Source organism: Crocodylus siamensis, chromosome 9, assembly GCF_052110815.1.
Source record: "Crocodylus siamensis isolate JL-2025a chromosome 9, ASM5211081v1, whole genome shotgun sequence".
Taxonomy (NCBI): Eukaryota; Metazoa; Chordata; order Crocodylia; family Crocodylidae; genus Crocodylus; species Crocodylus siamensis.
In genome coordinates this window covers 65,939,826-65,965,011 of record NC_143403.1, presented here as the reverse complement: position 1 = coordinate 65,965,011, position 25,186 = coordinate 65,939,826, and the positions used below count along the sequence as shown (strand labels likewise).

Genomic DNA, 25,186 nt, shown 5'->3' with positions numbered 1-25,186 from the left:
AAATCTATAGTGTATGGTGAATTCCAGATGCTCTAAAAAGCTCCCTAATTGAAGAATTTATTTAAGAAAAGAACTGTGGACATTTTTGGACAGGTGCTCATCAAATGGGACTTCATAGAAAAATTCAACTTTTAGGGACTGAAGAACGCAGGCCATACACCCCCAGGACACCATTTCAAACCCAGGCCAGCACTGACCAACGGTTGAACACATCAATATTCAGTTTTTCCTTCTATGTCCATCCAAGAGCATTATTATTCTGTGGTTGAAACTTTTTTCTATATAAAAGGGACTCTTTCTTTAAGCCTATTTGGAGTATTTTTCCTCTGTCTAACCACATACTTATAGTGATGGAACACAGAAAGGTTTATTTTCTATTACCGCTGTCTTTAAATAAAACAAAAGGACACCAGGAACAAAAAAAAAGATTAAATATCCAGAAGGTGCAATATCAGACTTAGATTTGGGGGCGGGGGGGGGTAGGATCCAAAAGATTGAACAGCATAAATGTCACTGCCCAGACAAAATGGCTACAATGACAAATGAACATGACCATCACTGGAAATGATAAATAGTTAGCTTGGTTTATATTCTTACGTTGCTAAATAACCATCATTGGAAACTTGTGAGGTAAGAAATTCCCTTGCAGAATCAAAGGAAACTCCACTCTAATTTTATTCACAAAATACTTAATTTCAAAATAAAGTTTCTAAACAAGCTCTAATTGGCAGAATCTCGGGGGGGGGGGGGCGGGGGAGGAGGGAAACAAATAAGCAAATCTCTTCTTTTTCTCAGTTTTTATATTTTTGACCGTATCAGATAAGGCCTGCAATAGTATACCATCAGTGGAATTATGTCCTGAAAAATGAAAATTATTGTTCTGCTCTGGGCTGCTACACGTGAAACAGTGCTGCTTTTATCGGTGTTTCACACAAGCAGAGTGCCCACAACTCCACCATTTCCACAACTTTTGTAGCTTCTTAAGTTTGAGATAATTCAGTTGATCATTTAGTTAACATTTTAGTTGCTCATCACTGGTCCCTGGTTCAAAGAAGGACGTGTTTACGCACTTGCCTTTTCCAAGACCCAGATAAACGTGTTCAGGTTCTAGCCCGAAGAAGGACGCTTTCCCAGATTGGGACATGGATGGGTCCTGGGAAGTAAATATATCTGCTCGCTAGTCTTAACATTTTATTTGCTACCAAGTAGCTAATTGGATTTAGGGAAGTCCATTTTTGGCCCTCATAAAAACAGGAGTCCTTGGTTGGATTTAATTTAGACTTCATAGGAAAATGCTACCTTTGTTCCATACCAAACTTGCCAGTTTTGAGCTTGACAGGCCATTGCTTGCAGATTTTGAAAGGCCTGGCGGAGACGAAAACAGATGAATAACGGAAACTCAGCTGCTGTTGCTACTCCATAATTCACCAAGCAGAAACGATGTGCCGTTGTAAATATGGCCCGTATCAAGGAAAAAACACGAAGGTTGTAATTGGAGATCCTGCCCCTGTCAAGCAGACTGTAATAGTTACTACCACATTGTTAATGGAGTTTTGCATCCTCTCACCCCTTCACCTCCGTTTCAATTCATTAGCAATAAGGTTAATTTTTAGGTTCACGTTGGCTACACTGTGAACGGAAGATGTCCCAGTTAATTCAGGGAAAAGTGGGGGGAGGGGAAGCTAAATCTATGGACCTGCGGACATTAAAAAGACAGAAGGTGGGAGGAAGCAAGCAAAAAAAAAAAAATGAATACCAAGGGAAAGTGGAAGCTGATAAAGGTAAGAAGAGAAAAAAAAAAGTTCTTCTATTCCCTAGTAAAGGTGAAAGCTGTTAATTTGGTTCTAGTGTCGGGCAGGCTGCTTTGTTTGCCAATGAGTTTAATTACCAAGGCCACTCTGGGCAGGAACAAAGCAGAGTTATCAACTCGGAAATGTTAACAGCATGATTGGTTTGAAGTATCCCAGGGCTACTTGACCACTGTTACATCTGGTCTGAAGTACTTTGGGTTTCTTGGACTGAATGGCAGGAGCAGACACGTTATTTCCAAGTTAAGTGCTTCATACAAGGAACTCTGCTACGTGCAGCTCTAATGTACGGCAAGCCCATAAGGGGACGGGGACCTTTCAAGGAAGTGAGCCAGATCTAATCACTTCTGATATACAAGACAGTCTATTTAGCTCCATCATTCGACCACCCTTTCCAGCATAAAAATATTAATGTCCTATGGAAGAGTCATGGTGGGTCTGTCTACACAGTGCACAGTAATGTTGAGACACGCCACAGCATCTCGGGACGTGCTAGTTCCAGGACTGGAATATGGTGCTACACGCCATCAAATTGCTTCTCAGAGCTGTGGTCCCTTGCAGTAAAGCCTATTATTCTGTGCACAGCACCCATGAAGGAGCTCTGCTACTTCTGGCTCTGGAGCTAGTGCATGAAGATCTAACCCGGAGCACCTCTGCACAGTGCTGCCTTGTGTCGTATAGACGTACTGCACCATCCCATGGACTTCACACAATTTTGTGAAATGTGAGCCTTGGGGGCTGACATTTTCTCTGCCTTAGGCCGATACGTTTTAAGCCAAAATGGTTCAACTGTAGGGAAAAAAAAATGCTGTTATAGTGCCCAACTCATATGCTGTTTCATCTGCCTCGGTGCTTTGGAGTGGGGATTTGAACATTCAGCCAAGAAGCAACTCATTGAACTTGCTCAAATCTCTTTCAGCTCCCACCATTGGCTAGATAACCCGTGTGCCAGGGCAACTGAGCAGGCTGCAACCCAAGGTTACAAGGGCTAGGTTGGACTTGGCTTGGCCCACCATCGGGGATGTGCTGGCTTCTCTTTTCTCCATGAGAGAAGTGGGTTCAAGCAGGTTAGAGGAAGAAGTTATCTAATGTGAATGCAGAAGGAGCAACACGAGACCAGGGGGATGGGAAAGGGCTAGACTGACCTACAGATTCTCGTGAAACTGGGACTGGGACTTGGGAGAGACCGAGACGGGGAGTTGCAGGGTGGGGAGAGGACAGGACCGGAAGACTTTAAGTAGGTGCTGAAGGGGGAACTGTGATTTGCAGTGAGGGCGGAGGAGAGGCATATGTGTGGCACTGGAATTGCAGCTGGTGTGAGGGGTGTCCTGCCTTGGGATGGGAAAGGTAAACCTGAAGAGAGTGGATAGAGTACTTTTAATCAGTGCTAGACTCACTTGTAAAGAACTGGAGGTGTAAGTCAATGGTCCGCTGCAAAGCCAAGCACTGAAATGTATGTCAGCTGAAACAAGACTTCTGCCTTCATGCCACTTCTCATGCTGCTGGGCTCCGAGGCTTAACTTAGCTAAATGGATTTTATAGTCTTGATAACTGGAGATTTGTTATTTAAGACACCAGACCTTAGGTATCCACCCATGTATAAAGTGGATGACACAGTTTCCTCTCACCTATAGCCTAGTGCCCTGCCCTGCTCAGCTTTTCTTGGTGTTGCTGAAGGGACCAGTAGGCGTCTCAAGAGCTAGGATGCTTATTTGCTGTAAAAAAACCAAACCCTAAATATTGGGGAAAATAAAGCAACAGAAGCATCATAATAATTTTAAAGAGGGCGAGAAATTTCCGGTGCATCTTGATGTTGATATGTGCATTTGAATCAGAATTTAATGACCTTTGCTTCTTGTAGCATTTTGTAACTCAGAAAGGCACTAAATTGATCATCATTCTGCTGTTTATGAATCACAAATCCGTAAATCCACGAGAGTAATCAAAAAAGACATAGCAAAACAGAAAAGAGTGCTAGAATATTATGTGCTACTCTATTATAATAATAAAAAAAAAACTGCACCCGGTTAAAGATGTAAACTTATTCTTTTGAAAAATTAAATTCTAATGAGAGTGTTCAATTGCATTGCAGCTCGGTGCTTCCAAACATAAAATCACGTTTCACAAATAAGGAAAGCTCAGTAGTGCTAACCTGAGCAAACGGCAACCCACAGAAACACAACATGCGCAACAGCTTTGCTTCCATTGCTGTTCTGTCTAGACAGCAAGAATTTGGGGGGTTTTTTTAAATTTTATTTTAAAATTGGTGATTCAGCCCTGGTTGTTACAATGTCATAGGGAACTGTGAACTGCCAAATTAATAAGAGTTGCATAGATTGAAAGGTCTGGGCCTGAATCATCATTAAGCAAGTGCAAGGTGAGGGACTACAAAAGATTTTCAGATTTGTGATACCCCAGGGCTACTTCACTGACACTCCAGTTCATACAAAGAAGGTTAAATCTATCAGTTTGTCAGTAATTATGGGACCCCTGGCAAATATCTTTGCTTCTTCTGCTACCCATTATCCCAACACCTGTTGTCTGGCAAAATGTCACCTGCTGATAACTTTATAGACATCATAATGACCTTTGAGCATACAATTTTGTACTTGTTGAAAATAGGACATCCTTTTCATCTGCTGAGTGAAGGCTAAGGGGACTGCCTGTTTTGTACCAACTGCCAGGAGCATAGTTGTTTCTTCCTATGAAGGCCTACTGTCAAAACTAATTGGCTTAAAATGATGATCTACTCTATCGAGGTGCTTCTTAGTTATGGGTTTGGATAGGCAGAAGCAACACTTTCATTTGAAACACTTTATTCTTGCAGGGCCCAACCCGAAAACTCAGTAATGCAGATTATAGAACGAGGTAAGGCTTTTTTTAGCTCTGAATCTCTCTGAACATTGTGGAGGTTCAGGCTGAGATCAAACCCATATTTTTCAAGCCTCAGTGAGAGGGCAGAGACCACTCATTCCTTGCAGAGAAACACGTCTGCAAAACAGAGGTGGGGGGCAGTGGAAAACTAGGTTGGGATTTGACAAGTTACCATAACCTTAGGTAGGAGCACGTGTTGCAATGAGGATGCTGGACTTGATAGCAAAAGCAAGAATTACTACGAGAGAGAGGTGTAATATTGTTCGGTGCAATAAAGCAACACGGCATCCAAGTCGTTCAGAAGTTGCTAAATTACAATAATAGCCCTTATCAGCTCTATGTAATTGTGAAGCACACAAGAACACCCTCAGACCTTAGTAATGGCATAATAATTAACCGGCTGTCACTAGGCAACCGTCCAGGTTACATTTTTTTTTAAACACTCAGAGATTGATTTCTGTTTTTATTTCACTACTAAATAATAACACGTGTCAATATTTTCTAATGGATGGTCTCGGAGCCTGCATTGGGCAGGCAAACCCTGGATGATTATACTTCATCCCTGACAATACAGTAATCGGGGTGGGGGGGGGACACACGCACAAAACATTGTTTCCCATCTGAATCTGGATCATCTGATTGTCATCTGAGACAGAGCAAGGTCAAGGAAGTAGGGGTTTTTGAAGTACACGATTTCTCTGCACTTTGTGATCAGGGAGTTCCTTTTTTTTGCATGGAGTGATACAAGCCAGACACCCGGTTTTATTTTATGCTTCTTGCGTTCTCCGATTACTTCAAAGTTTCTTGCACAGTGGCAGGTTTTGACCTGTTGCCCCTCCTATAAACAGAGGACCACAGTTTGAAACCTGGGTCAGGAAGTATTTAAACACAGGCCCATGTCTGGGACTACTCACGCACTTTACAATAGCCAGGTCACTAACTATCCTGCCAAATTTGGAGCTTAGGAGTGCTGCTTCTATGTGGCATCCGGTGTGAGGGGTGAACCCTGGGGATGCCACGAACATTGAAGTCAGTTCTTGCTCTCATTGATGTCAATACCAAAACCCTGTTCAGATAGATCAGGGTTGAGCAGTCGGAGACATCTTCCCCAGCAATTGTGCCCATGCTTAACAATAAAAGAGGCAGCTGTGGCTGCTGAAGTTGCCAACAGTCTTCAGAGCTTGCAGAGTAACAGGTGCTTGCTTACCATAGCCAACGGGAGGACTCCTACCAGGTCCTTTTGGCTTACATAGATCTTGGAGACGCCTAGCTCGGATGTTGTATCTCCAGGATATTCCACCTGCCATGTGATGAGCTGGGTCCCAGGCAGGTCATGTAGGTCTTCAATTTCAAAATCGATCTGCATGATCTCAGAGGACAGACCGTTGGCACTGGAAGAAAAAGAGAGATACTTTGATTCAGGTGACTGACGTACCGTTATCGTTATGTCTATGCTAATAACACACTGATTTAAGGCCGGAGGAGCCGAGTCCGAGAGGCCTGAGGGCCCCGGCCCCGCTTGGGAAGAGGGTGTCAGCTGAAATGCATAAAACTTCCCACCTGTCCATCATCATAGCCCCCCCCCCAGGAAAAATACAAGCTGGGGCCTGTGATTAAGGCTCTACCTGAGACTGGATGTGACGCAAGACGGGAAAGAGAGAGGAAGAATCATTTTCACTTATCACGATCTCAGGGAGCGGACAGAAAAAACAGACTGCAGTACGTAAAAAGAGATGAGAGACAAGGACGTGCAAAACATCAGCTGCTCCACGGCAATCGTTTTGTGGGATGGTCTCTTCTGCCGCAAACGTGCGCTAAACTCCAGCAGTTTGGAGGTTGCTTCATTCGGAGTTCAGCTTCTGTGGTTTAGCTTCACTTACCATGGCACGCAGCTGACACCCTAACCTTTTAACTCAGTATCATTCATTTATCTGTCCATGCCCTCAGGACACTTTCCATATAGCCCTAATAACACCCTGGATAAAGGAGACAGCTAAGCATTATCTCCTTTTTAGAGATGGGGAAGCTGAAGCATGCAGAGATTAAGGGTTGATGTGAAGTGCGCAGGGTGAGTCTGAGGCACCAGCAGTGCCGCTTTTACCGTTCTGCACTCAAACCATCCCATCATATTTCCCCCTTGTTAGAAGGAAAATGCAAAAGGAATAACCTCGTGCTCTCTCCCCACGTGTGGAACGGTTGCAGATCTGTCCTTTGACGCGGGGTTTGCATGAAAAGGAGAGTGCGGACTGGCAGTCCTAGCTCCAGACTGGGAGTCAGGGATTTTGAAGCCGGTGTCTGGTTTTGCCACTGTCTCGTGGCATGAAACAGAACAGGCTTTTAAACCTCATTGTGCTGCAGCTGGAAAGCTGGAATAATATGATTACTGCTTTCCCTACGGACGGTGTGACGAGGCTGGATTCACCAGTGCCAGCGCAGCATTCTGGGATACATCGGTGACAGGTACCAGAACCACATAAAAGAGCTGGTTACTACCCATGGTAGTCTTAGATAAACTGGGGTCACTGATACAGCACCAATATGCAACTGTTCAGCTTCCTATTGCATCCTTCACGCAGCATGAAGGATGCACAGAGCAAGTGAATCACAGCCAAAAAGGGGACGGCGAAAACTGTAAAAAAAAAAAAAAAAAGAAGAAGAGATTTAAAGAGGGAAAGTGGGTCGGGGCTGAAAGGGCTCGATCTTGTAAACCTTGTTATAAAATCAGCTAATGTTTAGGGAGCAATGTAGTAAAAAAAAAAAAAAAAAAAGAAAGAAAGAAATCTCCGGCTCCTCTTGCTGAGGTGAGCTCTATGATTCACCGGCATTTATAGAGAGGCTCAGACGCTTCATCATACACATCGAAGGTACTGAAAAAGCTCCCTAGTACTGCAGCAATTCAAGAGAGATTGAGGATGACAGTAATTCTACTCAGCCACTGGAGGGCAAAAGGAAATGTATTCAGTGATCTTCAGTCTGGGGGGGTGGTGTGGGTAAATGTGAGCTGAGTGCAGGGATGAGACCTGAAGGCTGGAGAAGAGGAACGGCACAAGTACAAAGGGCTCACAACCCGCCTGAACAGCCCCACATCAGGTGACGGGAGAGATCACGCAGCAAAAAGCCGCGCACAAGTTTCAGACCCACTCAAGAATTTCTTGGCTGCTGTGGAAAACGAGCTCAAACGAAGTCATCTCCTTGATCAGTTGTGACACGAGCCCCCATTCAGCGCTGTTCCCAAAATGCCTAGGGTTTTTATCATCTCAGCTCTGTCCGATGCCTTTGCCAGAGCCCCTGGTTGAAGATTTTAATCTGATGACTGTTGAAGGTATGGACTCTAATGGAAGTATTGAGTCCTCGCTGTCACAGACAATACGAACAGAACTTCTACAGCCGTTCTGCATTTGGAGAATTAATGTCACCGAATGATTTTACATTGTATTGAAGTCCTCATCACTTTATGTCCAATGTATGAAAGTGCAGCTTACAAACTAGTATTGAATGCAACATTATTCCACCCTGACCTTCCCGGGATCAGAAAACTGCTTTATACAGCTGCTGCTATTGAAACTCAGTTAGCCTAATTGTATAAACAGGAACAGGCAATGCATTACCCATAAATGCTTGACACTGATCCTGCTTTGTACAATATGTGCTGTCCCTACTACTTCTGCTTAAAGGAGCAAATTTAATCTTTGTACAGTGGCGTCTTGGTTCTGTGCTCTTTATTTCTGGTGCCGTTCTCCCATCTCTTATTGCAGTGGTGGCTACTGCCGCTAGTCCCTGGCTCCGTAGAGCGAGTGCTGTCCAAAACAGTGTCTCCTGTCAATCACTAACATAAAGCAGGGCTGGGGAGATGGGCACTGCAAAGACGCAAGTTAGGGGAGGCAAGTGGCAGCTGCAAGAGGAGGATTTAATCATAAAAAAAGAAAAATCAATGAAAGCTATTCAAGATCTTGAGGTTATTAGAAGACAAAAAGGGAAGACATGAACAGGACACAGAAAAGCAAAAGAAAGAATGGGAGGAAGAAGGGGAAAGGGAAAAATGAAGGAGAAGAGGGGAAGTAGAGGGTAGGATAATAGAAAAGTGAGACAAGGGAGAGATGAAAGAGGGGAGTTCACCTTTCTCTTCCTCCCCCTTTTGCTTCCGTCTTCCTCCTTCATCTCTGTGCCCTCCCTCTCTTCCTTTACTCAGACATTAATTTAGCAAGGTACCTCACTTTAAATCTTGTGATGAGATATGGGGTAAGAATAGTAAACCATTGTGTGCTGTACAGCACCCGTCTCATTCAGTGTTTACTCGGAGGCAAGGGAGCGAATTCAGTGTCTGAATTCTAAAAAATGATCCACATTTTCTGGAAGATGAGCCTCTGTCGACCGCAGCATCTGGTTCCCACTGGCTCACGGCTAGGGCCTCTAACACTACCATTTACCAGCCAAACATAACGATGACAACTGGCAATCAAAATTGGCATAACCCATATTTCAAAGACTTACAACCACTCTATTAGTTAAGGCTGTGTGTAGATGAAATGACGGGCACGTGTGCCAGACACTTTAAAGCCTGCTAAGTGCTTTTGCACTGCTTTAATGGTGTTGGTGTTTGCACACCTTGGCAGTGTATTGCACATTATTTCCAGCCACTGTAGCAAATTCAGTAGCATAATGCGCCTTAAATGACTTGGGGCTCCTCCTCCGAGGAGTTTTAGTTTGCTGCCCTACAGCTGTGGAGTGAAGCACCAGGCTCCGTGCGGCTTAGGGGCTGTGCAGGAAGCCCTGCAGGCAGCCTGGCAGCAGCCTGGGAAGGCAGGCTCTGCCCATGACAGGGAAAAAAAAAAGCAACAAGCCTCATCTTTTTTTTTTCTCACCCCCTGGAGCCTGCCCGCCTGCCTGAGCTGTGTAGGAGCCCGGTACTTCCCTCCATGGCTGCGGTGCTCCCCGGGACTGTCAGAGCCAGGTGCCTGCAGGCAGGTGCCGCCTGCGGGGGGTCCACTGCTGCTCTGGAGGGAAGCACCAGCCCCCACCCCACAGACTGCTTTGCCTGCCGGTGGCTCGCCCTCCCCGCCCCGGCACCGGTGAGGCAGGTTAAGTCGGGTGTAGGCACGACATGGGTTTAAAGGGCTCTAAATTGAAGCGGTGTTTTTAAAAACCCACCACTTCAATTTAGGGCCCCCATTTTGTCTACATGCACCCTAAAATAACTAGCTGTCTTCAAGCAGTTGGAGCACCCTGTCCTGCGGGTGTTCCCGGGTGTATCTCCTCCACCACTGCCATGGTCGTCAGGCTGGGGTAAGTCTATTAGTTCTGTTTGGGAAGTAATGGGAAGTCCATTAGATCTTGCTAGCACTTGCAAACTGCAAGCCATTGCAGGTCACACACCTTCTCCCAAAAGCTTGGCTTTGTACTGGCTTGCGGTGGTTGCCCCAGCATGTCCTGATTCACATGTTGCTGGATTCGAAGTCTGACCTCAGCCTACCTTCCTGCCTCTGGTTCCTTTTCTTTGGGATTTGGGATTTTCTCAGAGCTTCAGTCTGCACTGGGTGATTTCTTCTGGTTGGCAAATTTAATTGCTTTATCGAGTCTTAACTGTACGTCTCCCAGTTGTCTTCCTCTGAACTTTCTGTCCCAGGTGCCAGTCCTGACTCAGTCTGTTCCCAGGGACTCAGCCCTCCACAATGGATGCACTGGCTCTTCAGACTCACGTGCATGTTTTCACCTTCTTTTGATACTCTCTGTTTAAAAACATTTTCAATGCATAAGTGGGGTGCAGGACTCCTGATATTTCTTCAGTGAAGTTTCAAAGTCAGCCTCCCTTGGTCTGAGCTAAAATGAGAAGTGTAAAAGAAAAAAAAAATAAAAATCAAGATAAAGCTACTTTGTGACATCTTCCCTTTTGCTAGAAGCAAGATTAGAGAGGTGAAATAATATCTTTTGTTGGATCAACTTATATTTGGGAGAGATGTCAGACAGGCTTTGGGGCACAAACTGCCCTCCCTGACATCTGAGTTGTTGCTGACTTTCCATGGGCACCCCAGCTGCTTGCAGAGAAAGAGAAATGCTGTTGAAATACTTCCCCTGTTGCCCTCCATGCTTCTGGTGAGACTGCTCCGTTCTTCCGCTCAGGGTATTTTCCGACCCTGCTGTACTCCTCTTAAGGCGCACTGTTCAGTTTTCACTTGGAGCCAAGCATGCTGACAGAGGTCTGCTTTGCTGCATTATGCAACATGAGCATTAACAGGCAGCTCCTGTCAGGGTCTCTTAAAAGGTCCAGTTCCCCATAGCACCCACAACAGAGCCCAAATGGCTTTTGTTACATTTTACACTGTGTAAAAATAATAATGCAAAATAAAGATTCTCTCATAAGTCAACACTTCCCAAAGTCAGCCCTTTCACTTGGCATCCACATCTCAAATGCCACTGAAAGCCACACAAAGAAAGGATTCTGCTATTCGGCTGTGGTAGCGTCGGTTGCCAGATAGCAAGATCAACTCATACTAGGTATGACAGTCATATCTGTGAACATGATACACGCAATCAATTCTTTGATTAAGTAAGCAGAATTGATCAAAAATGTTCCCTCCCTGCCATGGAAAATGTTGATTTTTAGCAGAAATCTGAATGTTGAAATATTTCAGACACAACCCAAACTATTTTAGAATACAAATGAAATATTGCAATTTAGACATATTATAGTTGTGCTTCATGGGAGCTATAGTTCAGGTGCTTTGGGCTCTTCTTATCCTCTACAGGCTGGGCACTTCGGTTGGGCAGAATCGCACAAGACCTCTTGGAGAAGGAAGGGATTGTTTCATCTGAGTATATGGTCATAAGAGATAGTGTCTAGTTTGGAGGACCTATCCACAGAGAACACGGACAGTAGGCAGCTGGACTACAATCTCCATGCATTGCTATAGTATTTTGAAACAGAAATATTTCATTTCTAGGTGCGTTCTGCGAGGAACATTGTTCGCTTCCATTAAAAACAGGCACAGCCTCTATAAAAAATTCACATGATCAAAAATCACCATTTTCCATTGAAACATAGTATCAATGGAAGATTTTCAACCAGACCTCTTAGCAACAGTAGACAGACCCCTTTCTTTGCCCCTTGAATTGACAGATCAGGAAGCATTTCAGAAATCAATAGGGTCTCATTACTGATAGCAAAGATGTACAGAAAAGCGTTAATGTGCTCTGTGGCCTATACTCTGACCCAGGCTGTCAACTCCATGCCACGAACTCTTCTTTAATTAGCTGACTTGGAATTTGAACTTTTCTTTTCATCCTACGAATATCCCTGCATGTATAATTCCAATGAAGCCGAGTTCCCATCTTACAGCAACAGAAAGATCAACCCAAGAAAAAATAGCAGATAAAAGCCTCTACAGAGAAATAAGCTAAAAAATAACTTAGCCCATCAATAAGAAGAAAAGATAAAAAAAAGGTCACATCTGCCTTAGAGCTACCAGAAGTTCCCAATGGCTTTGCAAGATGGGTGTGGTGTCTCCCTGGTTAGCTAGAGACAAAGAGGCAACATATGAAATCCAACCCTGCCAAGAGAAGCAGCCAACTGTCCAAGTGTCAGTGCAAATTCATCTAAATTGCTAATGTGTGTATTTTCATTCCCTCTGTACCTCTGAAATACCACTTGGTATTTCTGAAAACATAGTTAAAAAGGTAAATGGTGAAGCTGCGCAAGTTATTAGGATCATTGTTACAATAGTTTTGGACGCACTGAACCTATTAATTACTTTTCCCCCTAAAATCAGGATATAGCTGGTATATTATTATAGGAAGGGAGCTTGTTTGGTAACTTTTAAGCTTATGCACCTTCACAGAAATTTAAAATTTCAGTTGTCTCTGTATGGACTTTCCTAGACCATAAGATGAATTCGGCTGAACCCCATCAGGCTCGTCTTCACAAGGATATTAGGTCAGGTTAGAAGATGACTTGGATATTTAGTTTTACATTCAGTATCTGCATCATGTTTAACAAGCCAGTTGCTCATGGCTTAGCTTATGGGCTTAGAAGTACCGCTGGCCAGCTGACGCAATGTTGAGAAGATGCCTGTTCGATCTCGAGCGCAGAATTGTATTTAACCTATTCATTAGCCTGACTTCTTGTAACCAGGTTCTAACTTCAACTCATTTTCCAACAAAGAAAAGACTCTTGAGTAACTAGTCAGGGGGACTGCACAATCTAGCATCCCTTACAAAAGGCCAAGGACAACCCGGCGACTCAAATTCCACAGTACATTGGTATCCTGTCTACACGAGTGCTGCCAACACCATCGCTACCAGGCGGGCAGCTACAAGGACAACAGCAGTGATGGGAAATTTTATGTTTAGACCGTCCCGTCTGGACAAGGCCACAGCGCTCGCCCTGGCACGGCAGGCTGAGTTGGAAAGCACTCAAACCAAGACATCGAAGCCAAGGTAAAGACTCCTCATTTGTGAGCAATTCTGTTATGCCCCTGAAGATAATACTGTGGGAGTTTCACATTTACTGCCTCATTGTTTATTGATTTTGCAAGGAAGAATAATGGTTATGACTGCCCGTGATAAAACGCACTCTCGGCTATGAAAGGCAAGCTATGCTCTTATAAACTCTCTATCTGAAAAAAAATGAGTTAGATTACACGTGCAGTTAAGGGAAGGAAGAGTTTGGAGGCAAAGGGCATGTACCTGGAGCTGAACTAACAATTCTACTGATGACACAGAGGCTAAAGGAAAATCCTGAGCCACGTGAGCTATACTGACATTGCCAAGGACCTCCACCTAGGATCCCCCTGGTGCTAGGTTCTGTACAAACCCACGGCAAGGGAGTGCGACTCCACTAAAAACTCACCATCTAAACGTATGAGACTGACAAAGGCTGGGAAAAAAAGGAATGTCATTGTCCTCATTTTGTCGACAAACCAGCCAGAGTTGGAGAAAAGAAAGACAAGACAAACAGCTTTACATAGCAATTCCCTGTAGCGATTTTAAAAATAGTCTAAATTAAAATAAAAATACTAGACTATTTCAGCTACTATCTCCTTTTACGTCAACGGTAGCAATGCTGCATTTACATGCTGCTTTTAACAGTATGTCATGGAGCAACATTACATACTAAAACAAGCAAATGAAAGAAAGACAATAGAACAAAAATTTAATATTTTGAGCTAACACTTCAATATGCTCCAAACCGAACATTTTCCAGCACGCTGAGAGTTTTTCTTGTTGAAACTTTTTTTTCCCTGTATCAGTTTTTATCGAACGGAGACAATTTTATACAGAAAAAAAACCTATCGAACAAATTTCTTGACGCAAAACTTTATGATGAAAATTCTCCAACCATCTCAATGGTGAAGAACAAGAAGTCATTATCGTTACCACTGCTTTTCTCACTGTAACTGCTTTTTAACTCATTTCCCAGTCCACTGAGGATGAGGTCAAAGTGGACGCCAAGTGCCCAAAGGGAAAACCATTTCCTTCTGTTGGTGACTTTGTCCCTACTTGATTCCTCTCTGCTTTTCAACTTCTTTCCTCCCCCAGAGCCCCACTGACCAGAATCACCTACCCGGTAGCAAATTCCCAGCAGTGCCAGGATTGTGTGATTTTTGGTATTTTCAAAGTGCCCCCAGGTACATGCTAGTAAGCAGCAAACTCCCCTGCTGCTGGGTACGCTCTAGGTTGGAAAGGGAGGAGGAGGAGGCAGTAGGAAGAAGAAAAGAAGGAAAAACTAACCAAGGGAAAGAAAGACAGAACATTGTATGAGAATGAAGGGAGAGAGACGCAGAACAAAGTGATTTTCAAGGATGATAGAGCTGTAGATGGAAAGGGGGAGGGGAGAAAGGCAGGAGACTAAGGGAGAAATGCGTGTGTTTGTAACAGCGAAGACTTGCAAAATCCAGGGAAGTGGGGAGAGTGGGTCCCAGAGTAAGTGTCATTATTATCAATTTTTGGCAGTAGCAAACTAATTAATACCAAACCCACCCCTAGTTGCAACCTTGGCTAAAATCTTGCTCTCTATAGTGAAAGCTTACATTGCCACCTTTTTTTTTTGGCTCCAAGTTGGAGGAAGGGCTCCTGCTAGAATCTGATTTTTCTCAAGGAAAAATAATTCACCTTGTTCCACTCCTGTTTTTACCATAACTGTGTCCAACAGCCCTCATTCTAGTTTCGCAAGGGGCAAACTTTTCTTTAGTTATATTTATTCTTTCCAAGAGACTCAGCCTGTGGTACCAGGGACACGTATTTGCATTCACTCCATAGATGCAGAAGAGATAGAGGTTGCATCTCCTCTGTACAAACAGGTATTTGCAAAGCGACAAACTCTGCCTAGCGTGTTTGATAGGCCAAGATGTTGTGTGCGCAGCTTCAGTGCCACGCCGGCTGCTGTTGTTAGCAGCGGTGGTGGCACTATCATTTCTGTGCCCTCCCTCCACCCTTCAAAGGCAGAGCCCCCAGCTCCTGCCCGACTCTCTCCCCTCTGCCCCAGTAATGCTGCTTTATGTGTGTGGGAAATGCAAATCAAGAAGGGCTGGCAAGGAAGCATGTATGCGTGTGCAATTGTGGAAAGAAAAAGCACAGAGAGAGAGAAAGGAACTACATATTAGGGATGGATCATTTACCTGGCTTTCTGTAAGGTACTTAGCACCAGGGTATGCATGAACCAAACCCATTTTAAGAAATATGATTTTGTCGGCTCTCTTTTGACTCAGCCAGCTTAAAAGTCTCTCTCTGCGAGAGATGCTGCTGCATGGAAATTTCCCACCCACATTTAACCAGAAATGATTACTGTTATTTAAAGCTTAGCAACTGTAATGCACTATGTCTGACTCGCTCGGTATAGGCCTTTTCCTAAGGCAACGCACACAGGCTTGTCTGGTTTGAACTAGATGTGATCTAAACAGTGCATTAAAAGCCAAGGGTGGGAAGGGCTTTCTAGCTAGGACACAAAGTTTGGGAGATCTGATGTCTCCAGAGCAGACTTCAATCTATTTCCAACCGCGGCTTCAAACGCTCAAAAGTCAAGAGGCAGCAGCTTCCTTCCCCCGCTTGACCCCCATGAGATTGGTGACGAAGAGATTGAAAAGCAGAAATTAAACCAAAATGTGGGTTCTTTGGTCTTCTGTTTCTGAGCTGTTGGGGTTAGCTGTTCTCTTAATTCCCGTTTCCAAGCTGTCTGTGCAAACGCGGCGGGCAGAAACTGCAGGAGGATCTCAGGTAAAACCCCTTTCCTCCTGCAGCCGGGGCTTAGAGAAAAACTCCACTATGGGTTGGTTACGGATGCAATCTCACGACTTAGCAACACTGAGGCTGACCTACACAAACCGAGGGCTCAGCCCTGTATTTTAAATCAGGCAGTATAAGGTGGTATGAACAAGACCATGGGCTCGAGCCTCCAAATGCAAGTTTTTCAAAGCTCTCAACTAACCTTGCTGCTTCAGTATAAGTGTACTTCAAAAGTCAGTCCCTCACCTCAGATCTACATAGACAGCAGTTAAGAGGAGCTATTACATCCATTGTACAGATTGGGGAGCTGAGGGATGGGGAGATTAAGACTTTCCTAAGGTCACACATTAAATCTAAAGAACAACAGCGTTGGAATCCCAGTCCGGTACATTATGTGAAAGGACATTATTCACCACTGATAGAGAAGGAGCAGGTGGGACCCAGAGTAATAAATTAAAATTTAATTTTATTCATTGTCATTTTAGCGTTAAATATTCAGCAGTGGGCGGGCTGCAGAGTCATTTTTCTTTAGGAATCAGTGTATGAAGTGAGCCAACCTTCCTGGAGAAGTGCAAAAGGATGAATCTGCTAAACATCTAATAGGGGCCCTCTCTTAAAAAGGAAAAAAAAATAAAGTAAAAATGGATCTACCCCTCCAGAGCATGATATCAGCAAAGCCAGTCAAATAATATTTGCTGAATTACTTATTTGGCTACGTTTTGCTGTTTTCCTATAAATTATTCATGATGCGATTTTCCAGCTGTTGCTGACAATTTGCTCAAATAAACGCAAAACTGTCGCCCGCAGTTTTTTTCAGCGTAGCAGCCAAAAATGTTAAAAAATAGTTTCACGCCGCCTAATTTTAAAGCGTACATTCTGCGCCGAGCCAGCATTTCAGTTTATAGACCCCTGCCATCAGTCTGAACATCTCTTGACATCATAAATCCGGTAGTAATTTGCCAAATTATGCAAAGGAAATGATAAATCAACATTGAATTTATTACACCCAATCTAATAACAATCCAATAAATTATTCAGTACAGCAGTCAGCAAACATCAAGTGTTGTCGAAATAGCCCAATCAAGAGGCTGTGGTGGAAAAGCTGCAGTCACTATGCAGGTGAGACTGAACTGCAGAGTGAAGAAGGTGCAGTTTTAATTACTGTCCAATAAAATACTGCAGCTGTGTTTTCTTAGGTTGTTTCTCAATGCTTCCCCCCAGCCCTTTTTTTTAATGCTTTAGAGTAGTAAAATAAAAACAAGTGTATCTTGTCTAATATACAAATGAGACGAAGCAGAAAGAAAATCAGAGCAAAACAATCTATATACACAGCCATAAATGCTCATTACTTCTTTTATTGGACAAGCCTCTCCAGGGCCCAGATGAGATTTGGACTCCCAGATAGTAGGAGGCTATTCTTCCTTAACAGGCTTGCAATTTAAACTGATGAGAGAGACAAGTGGCACAAAAAAGTCTGATACTCACTTTACACATAGGAACCTGAAGTATAAAGAGATAAAGCCCCAATTAATTAATGCTTAAGTCACTGCGTAAATACTATTCCGGGCCCAGCTCTAAGTGACTTGTCCCAAGGTCACCCAGGACATTTGTGGCAGAGACGACAACTGAAGCTTAGGATCCGATTCCCTACTGCATTCCCCTACAACCAAAAGCAGGTGCATGGAGAAGGGAAATCTTAGCATAATGCTGGAGTGATGCTGCGTGGGATTGTCCCCAAATTTCCACGTGCATGTCAGAAAATACAGATCTCAGGCTTGAAAACGGTCACCGCTGAGAGCAATTCTGGTGCACTCCGCAGGATAATTCGCAGTAGCGAGCGATGTGCTTGAAAGTACCAGCTATTAGGGCTGTGCAAAGCTTCGGGTGCTGATTCGATTCAGAGATTTGGCCCAATTCGGTGGCTGAATCTCCGAACCCGAATCAAATCAGGAGACCAATTAAAAGGTCTGAATTGATTCAAAGCTCTCCGAATCAATTCAGAAAAGATTTGGAGAGCTTCAGAGATTCAGGCAGTCCCTGCTTGCTGCTGCAGGGAACTGGACCTGGACTAGGAGCTGGTAAATAGGGGGCGGGGGAGCAGGGGCTGAAGGAATGGGGAGGGGACCATGGGGTGGACCCCTGCCAGGCCCCATCCCCTGCCTGCTCCCCCAGCCCCACTGAGCACCCCCAGACCCCTGCCCGCCGTCCTATGCAAATCAATTCAGGACAGTGATTTGAATCACCAAACCGAATCAGTGTCCCCTGAACTGGCCGAATCCAAATCCAAATCCAAATTCAAAGTGAATACTAGCCACTTTGCACAGGCCTACCACTTAGCTTGCAGGATCAGACCCCCAGTGAACACACCACAAACTATGGCCCTGAACTTCCCAAAATAATGCACACGACTCCATTTCCAGATGGAAAGAGTCCTGAGGGTCAATTTTTTCACAGGTTTGTGGGCTCAATCTCACTGATCTCAAACTCAGGGGGTTTTTTTCTAATTGGTCACCTCCAAGAGAGCTCACTAGATAGGTGGATTCATCAGTGCCACAACCTGTGACGCTCCCATTTAATCCAGCAGCAATTTTGCTGATTGAAGGCTGTAGGTAGGCCTGTGTGAAGTGGCTGGTATTCGCTTTGGATTCGGATTCAGCCAATTCAGGGGACAGTGATTCCATCTGGTGATTCAAATTACTGTCCCGGACAGTTCAGGCACCTACTTTGAATGTCTTCAAGGGCGAATTGGATGCTTATCTTGCTGGGATCCTCTGACCCCACCTGACTTCCTGCCCCTGGGGCAGGGGGCTGGACTCGATGATCTTCCGAGGTCCCTTCCAGCCCTGATGTCTATGAAATCTATGAATCTACTCGGCAGAATCTGATTCAGAGATTCGCCTGCTGCCAAATCTCCGAATCAGCCAGGCCCACCCCCTGCCCAACAATGGCTGCCCTGCCCGGCCTAGCTACCAGCAGTTGACCAAAACCCCTACCCAGGCTCACCGGGTGCTTCTGGGCAGGGGGGAGACCCCTGCCCTGCACTGTTCGGAGGATTGTGCACAAGCACCCTGACTCCCCCCCACCACTGTCCCAGCCCCCCCATGGCTGCCCCGCCCACTTCAGCTCTGGCCCTTTAAGGAAAAAAAGAACCCAAAAAATCCCATGCTCAATGCTCCTGCCCGGCAGGGGGGCAATCCCCACTGCCCCCCACTGCTCTGTGCCATGCGAGGGGCTCTTCCATGAGCCCCCCAAGGCCCTGAGGCTGCTGCAGGAGTGGCGAGTCCTGGGTTTTTGTCCTTTATTTTATTTTTTTTTTTTATTTTTTTAAGGGCCAGAGCTGGAACAGGTGGGGGGGGGGGGCGGGGGGAGTGCGGGCAGGGGTTAGGGAGCTCATGTAGAGCCCCCCATGAAGCACGGGGCAGTGGGGAGCAGCAGGGATCATCCCCCTACCCAGCAGCATCCGGTGAGTGGTGCTTTTTTTTTTAAAGCATGGGGAGCCGGGGTGGGCAGGGCAGCCATCGGGGTGCCCTCCCCCCTCCTCCAGCCCCCCTTCCCCTCCCCCCTACTTCCCAGCTCCAGCTCCCTGCTGCAACCACCAGGGACTGCCCAAATCATAAAACCTCTCTGAATCTTCTCCAAAGACTCGGAGAGCTTCAAATCAATTCAGACCTTTTTTTTTGGTCCCGATTTGATTTGGATTTGCAGATTCAGCCACCGAATTAGGCCATATCTCCTCCGAATCGAATCAGCACCTGAAGCTTCACATGGCCCTAGCTGTGGGACTGCCCCACTAAAACCACAGTCCAACTATGAGCTTCATATTAACAAACCTAACCTGAAATAAATGCAGTTCCTTGTGGGTGTGGGCCTCCATTCACAAACTGTTCATGAGCTAGGGCATAGCTTGTTACTGCATTGGTGATAAACTTGCTCCTTCCAGACTGGATAGCTCAGCAATCCCGGAGTAGAAGAACAGTCATTGATTTCCAATACTGGAAAACCTGTTTCTTGCCCATAGGGAATGCCCACAGTTTATCTATTAGCCTTAATGTGTCCTTTGCACCACGCCCTATATCCAACAATGAACATCACAAATACTAAAGCAATGTTTCTGCACTAGCAGGTCACAACTGGAAGGGCAGACAGGAGGGTTGCAAAGCACTGAAAAGCAGGGAAAAAAATCTCACTGCCCCCAGCTTCTTGCCTGTCCACATCTTTCTGGATCACGGATTCTCGGTCTGCTTCTAGAAATGTATCCGCACATATACACAAACATAAAAACACATTCTATGGGTTTAACACCATTACTGTTTGTGCATTGTTTTACTCGGCTTTTATAGAGAATGACGAGGGATTCTGCAGTATTTTGACCTCAAATCAAGGGAAACCAACCTGAGGGAGTCAAGAGACCAGTCTAGAAACCACTGTTGGGACCAAATCTCTTTGTGCTCTAATATTTTACCAGGTTACAGTATTACGCTTGTGTTCTTATAACACATGCACTGTTATTCTGCTTGGTTTTCCACATCTCCAGCACCAATCAACCTGTCTGATTTCCACTGTGGTCTCTTTACTTTGGAATCTGGTAACATTTCAGAATAATCTTTTGTTGAATTAACTGCGATTTTAAATCCAGAGTTGAAGATCCAGCTTATTAGTCAACAGACCATCCCACGTCTTCAAGGTGAGAGCCATAACACATTCATTTTTGATTTTTATATCAGTACCCACATTGGTCTAGAATAAAAGAAATTATGTATGGGGGGATAGCACCGCATTTCACAAGAGCCAAGGTCATGTTATATTTCAAAATGTGTGGCTCTTCTGGACTGGTCTCCAAAGACATCCAATAACTTGTGTCAGCTATCCAGGTTGTAGTTGTATTGGTCTAGAGGCAAAAGGAATCAGGACTCATGGCAGAGGTGATATCTTTTATTACACCAACTAGATTGTTGCAAAGATCTAGGAGGATTTTTGCAACAATCTAGTTGGTATAATAAAAGATATCACCTCTGCCAAGAGTCCTGATTCCTTTTATCCAATAACTGAGAACGTACAGTGTTTGGCGTAGGAACTTTCTCTGCTGTGAATTATTCAACAAGTATTTCTGCAAGCTGCAAAAATGGAACGTTATTTTCATTTAAAGAAGAAACCATTTTTTGCTTTTGCCTTATCGAAATATGCAGCATTTCACAACTGAGTACAGGAGAGGGGACAGAGGAGGAAAGGAAAGCTCTCTATTTCAGAAAGGTGTATGTATTGGCAAGATGACATTTTTATAGATGAGACCATTCCTATATCTGTTGCCTGCCCATTTGCAAACCAGTGACTGGAAATACAAGAGAGAACTCTAAATTGAGTTTTCCCTATGTTTTGAAAAAGCACTCGGCTGCAGAATATGTTCGAGTGGCTTGAAACTTTCCCTCCCGCCTCCCCAAGAAGAGCAATACATGGGGTTTTTCATGTGTTTTTCGGCAAAACGGGAGCTCTCTCGGGAACGTGCCCAGCCTCGCCGTCCACATGCACGTGAAGAGAACCTCCTCTCCCCAACTGCAGGAAAGGGGCTGTTCCCTTTGTGGTAGGTGTTCTCCCTTTCTTCAGGATCGGAGACGGGCAGGAGGTTGCATGCAGGTTGCATCCAGTAAGTGGGTGGGTCAGAAAAGGAGAAGAGAAGCTGGAGGTGGGACCAGGAAAATGTGCCTCATTTTGCACTAGCTCTGAGAAGGCAAAGGCAGCAATGGGCTGAAAACCCAGGCATTCCCTTTGTCGTGTTCCTTCTTTCCCAGAGGTTTCCATGACACTTCCCGGCTAAGACAGTTCAGCTGTAAAGAAGAAGGAACCAGCATAGGAGCTTTGTGCGAAAGTGCTTCAAGGACATCCTCGAGGCCAACTTGCAGCGTCGATAAATGCAGCATAAAAAAATGCACCTTTGACACCAACTCACTGGAGACTATTACCTAGGACTGCCCCAAACAGAGGAAAAGTCTGCTATAAGAGCCTCCGTACTTTGAAACCTGACGATGACAACAGGAGACGGAAAAGTGGCAGACACCGCATGTTGCAGACTGAACCAAAGCCACCCACCCCACATGGAAACGTGTGCCCGAGCTGCAACAGTGTCTGTCAATCCTGGACAGGCCTCATCAGTCACCTTCAGACCCACAGATAAGACACTCGTGGAAGACAATCATCCTCGACTGAGATTGCATAGGGTTAGGGTTAGGGCGTTAGTGAGATTACACCAGGCTATCGCTGTTCCTCTGGGATCTGCAGAGCTAGTAGATCTCTGTCTCAAATGAACAACTAGGCAGGGCTACCCAAAAGGAGAACCTAGTGGAAGTCTCTTTCCCATTAACTTCCCTTTAGACAGCCTTAAAATGCATTACAATCTTCTGGCAATGTGATTTATAAAGCCCCCGGGTAGTTCGCAATACCCAGGAAACACTCCACAGCACAGGTGCATGCACTACCGTACGTACATAAATGCAAACACGAGCAAATACACATATGGGGACTTCTCTAATTCCCTTTACCAATGAAGGACTCCAACCTTGACAACAACTAACTAACTGTGGGTTATCTAGTTATTTCTGAACCCTCCGCAGTCTTGTACAAGGAGTGATTTTGCAAACTGCTGTGCCCAACACGAATAGAAGCAAATTGAAAAGACGGTGTGATGAAAAACCGTTTCAGTGTAAATTTGCACTGGCCCTTTGCCATGAAGAGCGTCCTAGACTGAAAGCAAAAGGTGTGGGGGGACATTCAGAAAGGTGATATTTGAGGGACTGCAATGCTGAATGGCTTTTTACTAAAGACTGGAAATTAAATAATAAAGTTCTCCCCATGCTTTGCCAGCCTGTTTTCATGACCGTCTGCCCCGTAGCTAAACCAACAGCAGCTGATTGCCAGGACTAAATGGAAAACTTTCACCTCTATTTTTCATTCATTCAGTTGCTGAATTCCATTTGCTGGCTGTGCAAGATGGGTGAGCTTCACCGCAACCAAGTAGGTTAAAATGTAGTCTCTATTTCATCAGTGTCATTAGCATCCTCTGAGTTTTCACTAGGAAATGAGACTCCAGTGATTCAGTGGAACTGTGCCAAGTGGTGTCAGCAGAGCCTCTTGCCTTTACATAGACAAACATATATCCATTTGCTGTCAACATATCCATTTGTTGTCAAACATATATTCATTTGGCATTCATTTATAGATAAAATGCACGCCGCTGCATGTGTTTATGACATATATACTATATATTCTACGTTGCACGTGTCTGACAGATCTCTAATGAAATGCATCACTTATTGTCCAGAGAAGAAAAGCTCCCTCTTGATCCACAGACGATAGAATAAATATTCCTGCACCTACAGCAGCGTACCCTTCTTCACCCAGCATCGCCAACCTATTTCAGCCTGACCTGAGAGAATGGTTGAGCCTTTATGACTAGTAAGAGCTTGGGTCGCTGCTACGATTGTCAAAAAAATGCCCAGTGGTCTCCACTGTGATGAAAGTGGTCTTCAAGTGATTACTGGGGAAGACCTAGCAATTCATTTCAGTGGGTATGCCAGAAATGGATATTCATGAGATTATTTACAATACCAGAAGCAGGCCATTACTTGGGGTTTCTGCATGCTACATTAGCTGGTTTGCAGGAAAGCATGTTTCTTAATGGAACTGAGAGCACAAAATGATGGATTGCTACTTTTTTTCTTTCTAAACTAACAAAATTACTCTTTGGGCCTCACCATCAACGTTGCTAATCCATGTTTCATGGCCGTACTAGTAACACCTTCCTGAGCGACAATGCAGTGCCATAAGACACCACAGCAGCTGACATCATCACTACCCTACTGTGAAACATGCAGGACATGGTACAAAAAAAGGGCCTTCTTAATTTCTCAAGCAGAAGTCACAGTCAATAGAAGGTGTTCTTGAATTAGCACAGAGTGTAGAGAGATTAATGCAGTCCATAATCAGCAATCACTTTATGTCATTGTTGATCCGCCATGTTATGGATGCTTTATGCTTATTAGTTTTGTTCTAATCAATTATTTGCACCTATGCATCAATAACATTTATAGCTATATTTATGTGCCTGTACTAAGCTCTAAACCTAATTCCCATCATGCTTCTATTTACGCAAAGTTGGCACCAGACTACAACATTCACTGAAGCCAGTAGGAAGTCATACTGGAAAGCAGAACTAAAAGGAAGAGCCTGTTGATATAAAATATAGGAGTATTCTCCCTACCAGGAACTGGATAGGAGAGAACATTTAAATCCTGCAGCGCTTTGTTCAAAACCAGATCAGAAAGCGGTAGAAAGTATCAGTAGTTGTGATGTTGGTAAACCTTATGGAACTTTTTGTAAAAAATAATGATGTGTACAATTGCATATGAGCTAATTTATTTTAAATTAGGAGGTTACCATTGTAAATATTAGGTACTGGATAGCCGGGTTGAGTTTCCTCTAAGAATCGCCATACTCATCTGCAAGAGACTCCGCCCTGGGTTACATATCATCTTTGTCGCTGCTCTTTCCCCATGTTTGTAATTGTTATCATCAATAATTTAACTGAGCTTGGTCAGTCTGGTTTTCCAAACCCTCTTCTTTAACAAATAGTCAACATATTCAATAATACAGAGCTGGCTGATTTCACAGATCCAGGGTTGAACGATGTTTCCAATGCAGCGGGAACAACTTGGGGAATATAAGGTCCTGGGATTTGTTTTTGTTTTTACATACGGACCTAGAAAGAGAGTACGGTGGTTACAGAACAAAGAAGAATAGTAATCGGAGCGTGGATAAATTGTTATGCAACAATGTAATGAGATTTTTAAAGATCTCTGTGAGATCAGCAGAATTTGAAGCACTGTGTTAGCCAGCTGATTGCTTTGACCCTTGGTTCCCGACAGGGCTGTGACCTGCTCCGTTCTTTCTGCCCCTCTACTCCAGCCATTTTGAGGTTCTCCGGCCTCCAGAAGCTCTTTTGCCTCTCAGTGAAAATCTTGGGGTAATCTAATTGCCAAGAAACAATCTTACAGAAAGGATGCGCATCCAGGCCTACGGTTCAGCTCTGGACCGCACCACATTGAATCATAGAGTCTACTGTATTTTCCAAGCCAGAATTTTGTGGTTCACAGGCTCTTGCTCTTCACGTTTGCATTAGTCAACTATTCTATTCTATTAATCAGTGTTATCTATCTTTCGGGATCCCCCCCTGGCAAACTGGTGGCAAACTGGACTTCTCTGCACAGCTCTGCACTGCTGAGGAAAGGAGGAATGAAATG

General features: G+C 44.5%; 1 protein-coding gene across 2 annotated transcripts in view; it reads right to left on the bottom strand.

Moving 5' to 3' along the window:
• TMEM132D (transmembrane protein 132D) overlaps positions 1 to 25,186 on the bottom strand; it is a 397,944-nt gene that overhangs the window by 118,330 nt on the left and 254,428 nt on the right. For both annotated transcript variants that reach the window (XM_090063064.1, XM_090063066.1), the window contains exon 4: positions 5,890 to 6,073. In XM_090063064.1, coding sequence (XP_089919190.1) covers positions 5,890 to 6,073 — 184 coding nt within the window. The remainder of the gene's footprint in view (positions 1 to 5,889; positions 6,074 to 25,186) is intronic.